The 12392-nt window shown below is 45.5% G+C and overlaps 1 protein-coding gene across 1 annotated transcript in view; it reads right to left on the minus strand.

Annotated features, from left to right (window-relative positions):
* Positions 1–1713: 1713 nt before the first annotated feature.
* The window catches only part of luzp1 (leucine zipper protein 1), a 40889-nt gene continuing 30210 nt past the window's right edge, over positions 1714–12392 (minus strand). Inside the window, exons 4-5 of the mRNA XM_084677388.1 lie at positions 8587–8843; positions 1714–8369 (exon numbers count right to left, since the gene is read on the minus strand). Of these exons, the coding sequence (XP_084533514.1) occupies positions 8625–8843 (219 nt within the window). The 3' untranslated portion in view covers positions 1714–8369; positions 8587–8624. The remainder of the gene's footprint in view (positions 8370–8586; positions 8844–12392) is intronic.

Here is a 12392-nt window from a genome sequence, read left to right on the forward strand (position 1 = left end):
AAATGTCACGTCACGCACACTTTTTCCTCCGCAAACTTGCACATTTTCTCGCCACGTTAGCACTCTGACAGTGAATCCAATCAGAAATCTGACACGTTGTGATTACGCCGCCGACGCTCCAGATATCTCGGCCCAGGTTGGAATAGTGAGAATGCCTGAAAGACAGCAACACCTCAGTCATGTCCTTCCTGGCTTCCCACATCCCGGCAGAACTGACGCGCGCCTACAGACACTGACAGGTTGCTGGAGACATGTCAGCCTCTCTGACTCTCTCTGGAAGTTACAGCACTGACACATTCTCAGTTTCCCCCAAGGAACACGCAAGAAGGAACTATAAGATGTGTCATGTGTGGCTCCCTTGGCTTCCAGTGTTGGCCTTTGAATGTATGTGAATGTATGCTGTCCTGGATGGCCAGATATCCAGTATCTGATTATTCCTTCTTTTGATGCCCCCCTGGCGTCTTAATCAGTGTAAAATGAAAGGATGAGTACGCTAAAGTGTTATGAACGTTTTAATGCATCCTCATCAGGAAATAAAGCCTTGAATGACACAGGTGAACTCCAGTTACTCAATCAAAATGAATCATCCAAACTGCTCTTGTCAACCTGCATCTGTTTCATTTTGTTCATTTGTTTGTTTAATTGGATCCCCATTAGTTGATGCCGTAGCAACAAATCTCCTTCCTGGGGTTTGCCCTCAAATGCACTGTGGCATGAAGGCCTACTTACAGACACTGTCTCCTCAAATTCTCCATGTTCTCTAATCAGCAGCTCCTTCCCAGCGCTGTGAAGAAAACTGGAACGCTGAGGTCTGTTACCCCTGTGCATAAATTAGCATTTCTGCATAAGATATGAGTCATTTCCATGGTTGAGTTCACATCACTCATTTGGGTTAGCCACCAACGACCACAGGGTGCTTGAGGGTAATAGTACCATGATCTGGGGTTCACTGAGAAGCCCCGCCCAGGTCCGAAGTATAAGCAGATTCTGATGTGGAGCAAAAGCTGTTTAACTCCTTCATTCTCGTATCACAGTACAGAGAACTACAGATAGGAATCAACTGCTATTTACAGGTATTGTCAAATACTAAATGGAGTGATGGAACAGACCTGAATGTACTGTGAGGTAAATGTAACTCATTCAGGTCACGCAAAAACAAATATTTAAAGAAGGATCAAATGGTGACCCCAGATGAACCATTTCATTTGAGAAACACTGCAATTGGTGTATCTGTTTTCCCCTGGAGCCAGAAGTCTATTGCTTCCAGTTGACCGAGTCAGTACTCAGCCCAGTCACCCTACTGTGAGACTTTGCCGTTTAATAGAAAGGTGTGTGTGCTGACAGAGCGCTCCACACGAGGCTGTGGTTTTCCACTCCCACATGGCACATTTGCTTAATTCATCTGCTAGTTTGCTTATCTTGCGCACTGTCAGATGTCTTTCTCTGTGCAAGCCCCAATTGTAAGAACTACAGAGGACACCATATGGCTGTTTTCTTTTTTGTCTCTCACACGCTTTCTTACTTTGCCTTTTCTCTGACAGGGTGTGGTGCTGTTAAAAATATGCTAGCTGTGGTTGCTACTGTAAACTAATCTTCCATTTAAATACCTAAGCAGAAGAGCATTCCGTTTCTTTCCTGCTGTACAAAAGCACACACCAAGACACACACACACACACACTCCCTAACACACACAATCCAAGATGCAAACACAGCTACAAACAGGTTGCTTTTTTATTTTAATTGGAATACATAGTTGGCTGTACAGCAGCTGGCCAGCCTAGTGAGGTTTACATGCAGAGGGCGGGAAGGTTAAACATGCACCATGTATTTACTCTACAAACAGAAGAAGCCTCGTCCCAAACAGGATTGCTGTGTATGACACACAGACGTTAAGGGGCATCTAGGCCCATTAAGTAATAACACTTCTTGATCTGATTCATAAGATGTTTCTCTACTGTCTGTTCCCTCTCTAGCATCAGACATACAGTATCGACCCATGTATAAAGGGTCGTGGGTTCAAATGTCCGTGTTTGATTGTTGCAGACGTAATGTCCTCTTACGAGTTTGTCAGCATGTGAGTGGAGTGTTTATTTTTGACAATATCCAGTTTCACATGAATGTTTGCGGTTCTAATCCGGTGGTTTTGGCCACCATGTGTGTGTGTGTGTGTGTATTTGTGTGTGTGTGTGCGCGTGTCTCAAGGCCTGAACATCTCTTTCTTTGGCAGCATTTCCACACCAGCACACAAGATGAACAAACCCTGAATTTATGAGAGAGGGAAAACAGTAACAGAGGACCTGGAAGACAGACTGATTCCTGAAACACTAATAAAACAGGACGCCACATGGAGAAGGACTTAGGGTCGACTGTGTGCTACACTGAGCAGCCGTGCTCTGCTGTGATAAAACACACATGCTCTCATTCTTCAATGACGATGCCACAGGTCCAGCCCCTTCCACCGCGACTGTGTGACCCAGGTTGCAGCGCTGTCAGATCCCACTAAGCAGGAGAGACATCGCTCGCATTAAAACAACTAAACAAAAAAGACAGGAACAAAGTACTCTCCAGGAGCGCATCTATGAGAAAAGATACATAGCTCAAAAAAAACGTCCTCCTTCAAAATCAAAAGGGGACAAAATACTAAATATATTTCAATGAGGCCCACTTTACAAAATTACAAGATTTAATTAAATAAAATCTATCCGATACAGATTCCAAAATAAGACATCTTTTGTTTTACAAAACAAAAAAAATATTACATGAGCGGAAAACAAAAAGGAAAAAAACAAAAAACTCAAATTGAATATTTCCCCTTTATTTCAGTAAGAATAGTCTAGCAGACAGGGTAGCCACGTGTGGAAACGCTGGCCCTGTCATCGACTGTAAACTGTAAACACTGTGGAATGATTTTGGCACAATGTTAAAAGGTTGAGAGACACAGACATAATCAAGTGCCATGCCCCAAGAAGTAATCACAAGCTTTAAAAAATTATTCACTAAATTATTTGTACAATAAACTTGAGTTCTCAACTCTTATCCTAACGCAATATGCTGAGTAGTTTATCAAAGAATAAATGCTCCAAGCAACATTTTTACCAATTTAAATTTGGCCGGTGCAAAACCACATATACAGACTTATATACACATCTTTGATGACCGTACATTCATCTCTAATATATGAGAGAGAGACAGAGAGGAATAAATGACTGTGAGAAATGCAGAGTAACTGTTGACACAGAAGGCTAAGGGAGCTTTACTTGTGTAAGGTCTTAAGTTAAGTGCTGGATAAGTGCAGATTAGTGTTGCTGACGTTCATTGACACCATGACCCTCTGTTTACAATGGAAGCCTTTAAAGACCACAGCAAAGTCACTTCACACAAACGTTTCCCTTCGGTCCTCAAGCCCACCTCTCCTCCAGCCGAACGCATTCGAGACTGCATTCTAACAGAAGGAACACCAACAATTTGTACAATAACGGAGACTTAAAAGCCATGGGCCTGTTAAGTGGCCCAGTGTCATGGACATGGTAGCCAATGTCTCTGTCTCTCTCCTTGGTTTATTGTCTGTCACCTTATCTCATAATCTCATCTTTCAATAGCAGCATCCATGTTGATTATCTTAGCAGACTGTCCATCATTAATACGTACTTTCTCTCAGGGTATGATCTGACCTGGAACGCCCAGGCAACATTTGGGAGATTCTTTAGAATCGCTGACCAAGGTGTGTCTCTCTACGGATTTGAAAAACATTACATTAGACGTGAGTAATGGTGATTTCAGGAAGTTGTTCTAATTGACTGGCCAGAAATTGAGAAGTGAATCAGGAACACTGCTCTTGTAACCATGTTTGTGTGGGCTGGAACTATCACTCCTTCCTGAGCCTCAGACTCCAGCATCTCTCTCCTTGCCTTGTTACCTCCTATTCGTCACCAACCGCCAACAGGTAAATCCCATCTTTGACCCTTCACTAGGCCATGAAAGGGGCTGCTTCACAGAGTTTGCATGAGAGTGAGTGTGTGTGTGTGAGAAGGTTATGCATGGTTAAGGGTGTGTGTGTGTGTGTGTGTGTTGGAACTTCCCACTAAGGTGTAAGTGTACCTAGGGGCCAAGTAAGGAAGATGTGGACGTGCATGACAGAGGATGAAGTTTCAGCCTTGCCCTTTCAAAAGAGTCTTTCTTTGAAGCCTGTCTCCGGGATGACCCTCCCGAGCACATAAAACCTACGGTTTCCGACAGCTGCTCTGCTCTCTTCCTGGGACCCCTGACTCCCTTCTGGAGCTGGGGGAGGAGGTGAGAAATACAGGGGGGAGTGTGTGGCGCGGAGGTGGGAGAGGCTGGGGAGTCTACAGGGAGGAGGAAGGGGTGAAGGGTCAGGGAGGAGACAAGCAGTTAGTGGGGCAGTAGTGTGGCATGTGTGGTGAGGAGGAAGAGGGGTGTTAGGAGATTACATCATAAGGTAACCATCTAAACCCAACCCTGGTGACATAACTCTGATGACTGACAGTTGATGAGCCTCAGCCAGCCAGGGAGATCTGCAGCCTCATACGTCTCACCCAGAGGCCTCTAACCAGACCTCCCCCAGAGGCCTCTAACCAGACATCACCCAGGGGCCTTTAACCAGACCTCACCCAGAGGCCTCTAACCAGACCTCACCCAGAGGCCTCTAACCAGACATCACCCAGGGGCCTCTAACCAGACCTCACCCAGAGGCCTCTAACCAACATCACCCAGGGGCCTCTAACCAGACCTCACCCAGGGGCCTCTAACCAGACCTCACCCAGGGGCCTCTAACCAGACCTCACCCAGGGGCCTCTAACCAGACCTCACCCAGGGGCCTTTAACCAGACTTCACCCAGGGGCCTTTAACCAGACCTCACCCAGGGGCCTCTAACCAGACCTCAGCTAGGAGCTACCAACCAGACTTTAGTCTGCCCCCACATGACAACAGGAACATCAGAAGGCTATAAACGCACTGCCAATGCAGACACTAAGCATGTGCAGATCAGCCAGTACGCCTGAGCAAGACAGGGCAAACAAGCGCTGGTCTGGACAGCCAAGACAAGCACTGCTCTGAAGCAGGTCTGTTTTAGGTCGGACTGGCTGCTGCCAAACTGTCTGGCTTCCCCCTCTTGTATTTATAAGCCAGAATGCCATGGGAGGGACCTGATTAGCTGCAGCTCTGACCTTTGACCTATCAGTTACCTAGGGGCCATACATCAGCTCTCGTCCACGTCTTGACAGACAATAAAGCGGCCTCCAGAAAGAGCCATGCATATCACGACCGTTAAGAATCAAGGCATTCCTGCAAGAGGTTGGGGGGGGGGGGGGGGGGTGGTAGAGGAGGAGGAACGTAGGGAGGGAGGGGAAGAAATACAGTACTCTCCCTTTTCTCAGAACTACTGTACAGGAAGAGCTGATGAGGTCCAAATACACATTTGGAAGGGGAGACTGTCGTCATCCTGGTAACACCAGAGAACAGGAGCCAGAAACAAACTCGGGGAGCTGCAGAGACACACTGGGATCGCTATGGTGACAGCTTGGCTTGCCTTTCAATCTTAATCTGAGGCCACCGACTAGATACACTGCCTTGCTTTACTGCAGTACATTCCTACAACTGTGACAAAGGCCAGTAGGTGAGGGCGTCGGAGGGAGGGCGAGATGAGCCAGTGATGTGTGTTTGTTCTGAACACATGTTCACAGATTGTCCGGTAGCTGTGAAAGGACCACATGGCAGCACTAAGACTTTATGGAGCTGAGCAGAGCCCTGGGACAGACAAATCGAAAGGGCAGAACATTCTGGGCGGTGTAGGCTACATTCTTTTTAGGGGGCCTTTGAAGTTTGAAAAAGTTAGCTTTAGGGGTTGTTTTTTTGTTGTTGTTGTTGAGGATGTTTTTTTTTCTGGAAAATCCCTTCATTTGAAACCACAAAAAGATTAGTTTACTTATATAAAACATTATTTCAAAAATGTAAAAATATTACCTAATCTGTGATGAACATTCTCTCTCTCTCTCTCTCTGCACCGATACTGTTGTCTGCATGTCTAGACTCTAGAGAGCTACAGGGGAATATAGCACAGTCACACAACCAAAGCTGAAGACGGTGAATTCCTCAAAAATGGAAATCAGTGACTAATTCTTGTACCCTCTTTATGTGTCACCTCACAGTCACCTCCCACTGTGACAGCTAAATGAGTTGGTGATTTTGGGGGTGTTTAGAGAGGGTATTTTTCTAGTCATTGCACATCGTGACTGACTCACTCCCCTCCTACGTTTAGTACATTATGAAATCGGAAGGACTTTCAATATCGCAGGTCTCCACCACCAAACTGCACAATCACGATGAATAGATGAACATATGTCTTCCACTGTAATAACACATTAAATATTAAATCTGAAGTGTGACGGTAAAAGGCTGGTAGATAACATGTAAGGCTGAGTGGAAATACGGCTGACCAGAACATCAAGGTAAAACTACCCACCCCAACCACTCTGAATATCCCATAATAACTGTCATTATAGAGCTGGAAACATCTCCATGGCAACACTTGAAAGGGTGTTTGGAGCAGAGAGGGAAGAATGCTGTTCCATCGTTAAGCTGGTGGAGTCTAAACTCCATAGTCATAGATAACATATATGGTTTATTCTGTAGGATCTGCTGGGAAGAGAGGATACAAGTTTGGTGTGCACAAGTTCAGGCCAGGGTCAAGCTAGGGTCAGGCCAATGTCAAGGCCATGCCACCGAGCTGTTGGTAATGTCAAGCTGCCATTCTAAAAGCAACATGGCACCTTCTCCTGTGAGTAGTCAAAGTTAAAATAGATTTGTTTGTAAGATTATTTTAGCAAGATGTGTTTCTATGGCAACCATGTGGCTTCTGGGTCTCTGGCCAGTGGACATTCATCCTTCCCTCCTACCCTTACCCAACAAGAACAATTCCAGATTCAACATTTTAAACAAAATACACCTCTATAGAAAACAGGAGATTTAGGAGAAGTTGATACGATTCGCACGGCGAACCCCAGTCTCACATCCCTGGACTGATAGTTCCTTGTGGTGATCCAAGTTTTTACATTGTTCCTATGACAAGACAGACCAGCAGACAGACAGATGTACAGACAGCTGAAAGCTGCCATCATGTCCTCCTTTTCCAACCATTCCTGCTGGTATTCCCCAGATCCAGCATTTGATTCCTCCTTCATGTCCACTTGATTCTCACAGTCCAAGGAACAGGGCAGCCATAAAACACTGATTGGTGCCCTGCAGCAAAGCACCCTGGGAAAAGTAGTCTTGTGACAGATGATTAGTTCATTGTAAATGTTTTTTTTTTGTGTGTTTTTTAATATATATATATATATATATATATAGTGCATTCCATCCCATAATTCAAAGAATGCCATGTGTCCCAACATACTGAACATCTGCTACAGTAGCTATGAGAGGAGGGGTAGGAGGTGGGAGGAAGAGAAAGTAAAATAGAGAGAATGACTGAGAATGTGAACACGAGGTCAAGACAGCATGAAGCTCATACAGGGACTGATAAACTTTATGGGTTGAGTGTTAATCCATGTTGTCACTGTAGCATATGGAGGTTTGATGTGGAGCGGGGGATGGAGTGAGTATGCTGGTTAAGAGCCCAAGGAGAAGCAGACTCTATAAGCTCTCTGTCTTCCTTCATCTTGAAGTGCATGCTGGAAGAGTCACAAGTCTGCACACTGGTATCATCATTCAGTACATGCATGTCATTGTCATGTGTCTGCGAAGGGCTTAATGCAAATATATTGGACCCTGCAATGGTTTACATGACTCATCAATTCACGCAAATTCAGTTACATTCTCAGTCACTTGCTCCCTGTATTTTTGTCCCATGAGGCACATTCACTGAGCAGCTGTTCAGCTCCAGTTTGAGTTTCAAAGTGTTAGGTTGACTATTGCCATTTCACTCTCCAATCATAATCCACTCTCTAAAAGCAACCATCCTCCCAGTGCTTCCTACTCCAAGCCTCTCTCCTCCCCTTCTCCCCCCCTCTCAGTTTAGCCCCCCCCCCAATCACTGAGACCTCTCCCTTGTCAGATCTGAAGATTACATTATGATACATCCTGGAGGAGAAGCAGAAGAAGATCTAAAGACTGGTCATCCCCAACCTCCAGCCAATAGCCTCCAACCACCACGGTGCTGGATGCAGCTTCTGCTCATCACTGGAGGTCGCAGGTGCAGACTATTTTGGAGGTTGGGAATTAATATATGTAGAGAAATAGTTGAGATGCAGTTGTTGGTTAAGAGTCATGGAGCAGCTGTTGGTAGCTGGTTGGAGATGCAATTTCATCCTTGTGCAGTCTGGGAAGGGATGGATGGATGGGTGTATCGAGAATTCTGAAATAGAGAGAGGACAGAGAGATCTCACACTTGCAGGGCTGAAAGCAGGATGAGTAATTATCACACTTCCTTTAATTAGGGTCCAAGGAGCAGGACGAGACTCAGCTGGGTGTGTGATCCTCACTCTGAAGTAGGCCTTCTGGACATTCTAAGTCACCACAACACAACTGACACTGGGACTATAGAGACAGGTGTAGCAGCCTTGCCATCCTACCTGGATGTTTTGGAGCCGAGTGGTGGAGAAGACCTTCTCTAGTTGTCTGACTGACGGTTGCTCCAGGGTTGCGTCCCAGCGCTGGTCCTAGCCTCCGCTCGACCACCCTGACCTCTACTGGACAACAGCTCTCCTCTGGAGGTGGCCCCCCTGCTGGCTCCATCTACCCGGGAACCCCTGGGCTCGTAGACGGGGTCTCCAGGAGGTACCCTCCTCCAGGACACTGGGCTGGGGCTGGGGTCCCTCTCCTCAGCAGCCTGGTGGTCCAACACACACACAGAGGAACAGACACAACACATTCTTAGATAAAACATTTTTTCTTTCTTTTTTTTTTTACTGTTGCGTAACCTTTATTTTAGCAGCTGTGAATATATTCTGGTCTACGTCACCAATCGGTTTAGTTAACATTCTCTGAGGAAGTGGTGTGAGCGAATGAGGTTGTTATGTCTTCTTCATGGACTTCCCCCAAATAACCTCAGGAAAAATTCCCAACCAGTAAAACCCCAAACACACAGAGGGATGAGAGAAGAAATTAAAATTGGGTTTGTTTGGGGTGGATTGACTCGTGACTAAATGCCCTGTAACTGTTCCTGCGTTCCTCAACACAACCTCAGTGACCTTCCTCCAGGCTCAGTGAGAGATGGTGGTGGAGCTCCAAAACAGACCAACCACACTCCTGTAATTCAGGCTTAAAAATGGACCATAATTAGTGACAAGCAGGCAGGCAGGACCCAAGTCTTGGTACTGACAGAGGAGAGGAGTAGAGTAGAGTAGAAGAGAGTGTTGGTAATTGGCCTTAATGGGGCTCTGGGCTTCCTGGGGAGGAAGCAGTCACAGACAGGAAGCCAGTAACGACACTAACACTGCCAAATGGGACGGCCCAACACAGCCACTTCCTGTCCTAGTCACCCGAGGCAGGAAACTGCCCCAGCATCTCATTCTCCTTCTATGGTAACAGGATGGAAGGCAGCACTGGGAGAGAGCCACTGGACCTGACTGCCATTGTATTTGACTTTAAACCCAGTTACTGAGTAACAAACGGTGAACAGACGTGACAGAGTCCTTGACCTTTGATGAATTCCTACCATACATTTTGTCACACAAGGATAGTATTGGTCTATTTATCTCAGCTATTGAAAAAGGCACTCTTGGCATCTCATGGTTACACCTTATTTTTCTACAAAAGAAGCATAACATGTATTGTTAATCTACTGGATTAAGTCAAAGAGCAGCTCTCAAGTCGAGTAGTTTTTCAACAAGCACATCATATATAAACACATGCAGATATTTCTCAAAGTCATTCGAGTGAGAAAAATGCTGCCCTAATAATAAATCTGAATGTGAGAACATATTTCAAAGTAGGAATGTCAGTCAGAATGTTATAAATGCGGTTAGGTAATCTGATGTGTCACATGAGCAACAGAAAAAATCCACAAGGGACGCCATGTGCAGAAGACTTTCCATTCCCAAATCTACCAAAGGTATGTCTCTGCCCTCCATGACAAGACAGTGCTGCTATTTTTAGGAAGTGGTCAGGAATCTCGAGTTGTGGAGTTTTAAAATGTGCTTTTAAAACGTGATTTTGAGGAGAGTTTACACCATTAAAAACTGAAATCTCCTAGCCCTGATTAGACTTTAGGAGATTAGAGAAGTCACAGCCAACTACCATAGAGATCCTGATGTTTACCCTGAGGCAACACATTTGCAATGCTACATATATTAAACATGTACAGGAGAACAAGCCATAGAGTTGCATTAAATCTGTATTTCCTGGCAAGCATTTTCTAAAATCTACAAATTCAGATCACCTTTAGGAATGCACCGTGCCAGATCTGCTCTCCAAGCAGACAACGCTCATTACACCCAAGGCAATAGATTTCAGAGAAGCTCTTATTCAAACTCCCCATTAATATTTCTGTTAAAATAGGTTCTCTCTGCCATGTCAGGGTTTTAATCATTCATACCTAAGCATACCTTGAAGATTTCTTTTCAAACATGCTCAATCCAGGCCTCACAAGATCTCGTGTCTGAAGTTTAAAGCGCCTAGCAGTGTTCTTTTGAATTGTCCGAGTCCGACTCCTAACAACAGATTGGTTTTCCAGATTGTTTTGGGTCATGTCAGGCGAAAGCCCAGGCGAACAGCATCAACCTCACATTTCACCTTGCTGCCAGGGGGGTTTGGGCTCCACAAAGGATGTTTTCCTATCTCAATCAGCCACATCGGTCGGTGGGCGCTGGCCAAGCATAAGTTCAGAGCTCATTCACATAGCTGCTGAGGTTTGAGAGTGCTGCAGAGTGGAGGAAAGGCTACAATGTTCTTCTGTTCTGTACTGCCAGGTGACACCACTCAGTGATGGAAGAGAAACTGTGGATGTAGCCATGTAGCTTCTACAGCCTGGCTACCCAGGCCAAAGCCCAACTCTGCTGCACTACGGTACGGTTAAACCATGTCATGGATTAGCTATGGAAGCAACAAAGTCGGTTAGTCCCTGTTTTTAACCTGGTTTACAAAGTTCCACTGAAATAAGGATTTGTTCAATAATGGCATGCAATCCATTGACAATAAGCTTTCAATGGCAAGGATGTGTAACTTTAAAGGACAGAGAATGTCTGTGAAATAATTTATGAGAAAGACAGCCAATCAATAAGCCATCAGCAAGTGTGCATATCTGTAGGGCACATTATGGAATCAAGTGCTGTGTGGTCCTAAATGACTATTGATTAAAAGGTGCTCGCTTTTCCTTACTGAATATCACTCATCACTACATTGGCTGGTTGCTATAATCATCATAATCAGCACAGACAGCAGCTAAAATAAGAGCAGCAGTCAAGCCAGCATCAATTCATTCTCATACTGAAGAACTGAATGTGCCCCCCACAAGTTATTTCCACTTGATTACTGTAGCCAAATCATGTTGATAAACCAGTCGTCACCCGGAGACAAAGAATTATTGAGCCTGTAGACTAACATGAGAGATGTCTCAAGAGCTCTAATACCATCTCTGCCCACCCACCTCAACCCTTACCAATGATCTACCTTTCACTAGACACAAGCAGCGAGGGAGAGAAAGAAGTGAGAGGAGAGACAGAAAGAGTGATTGAAGACAGAAGGAGTCACAACAGATAACAGATTAGGCCGCCTGTCAGCTCACAGCTGGTAGAGTGCTCCGGCACCAATTTGTTGGAAGGAGGGAGTCAGTCTCTCTCTCTCTGGGGTCTATCAGCTCTGAGTGATGAGGGAAGGCAGGGTTAGACTTACGAACTGGCCCAGGTCAGGTCCATGTGGTAGAATTGACTCAAGCAATGAACTTGACAGCTCGCTCAAATAAAAGGCCCTCAAATAATACATCAGGTCATGGCATGATGAACATGAGAGGAGGAAAGAGGCAGAGAGAGAGAAAGAGAGAAGAGGGACATACATAAGGAGAGACCGAGGAAGAGAGAGAGGTCAACAGAAGAACAAAAGGAGGGAAAATGTATCCACATGGAGACACAGCTGGGGACTGTACACAGGCATAGCAAGGGGTCGAGTGTTGGACTGATTTAATTAAGCCTATTGACAGCTAATAAGGAGAGGCGGGGGCCGTCAATGGGGCATAGAGCAGAAAATGACAGTAATTATAGTTCTACGGCCAGGTTGTTAGTCCTCATGGTGGTTAGCTGTCCTGCCAGGCTTCTGGAGACAAGGGGCCCACTATAGGGGCTGAGGTTCTGGCCTAGCTTTGTTTGGTTGAGGCTGGGGCTAGTGCGTGTGTGTGTGTGCACCTATCAACCAGATGACCTCCTCATGCTGCCATGAACAGCTT

The sequence above is a fragment of the Hypomesus nipponensis genome, chromosome 3, assembly GCF_054491055.1.
Source record: "Hypomesus nipponensis isolate SF chromosome 3, ASM5449105v1, whole genome shotgun sequence".
Taxonomy (NCBI): domain Eukaryota; kingdom Metazoa; phylum Chordata; class Actinopteri; order Osmeriformes; family Osmeridae; genus Hypomesus; species Hypomesus nipponensis.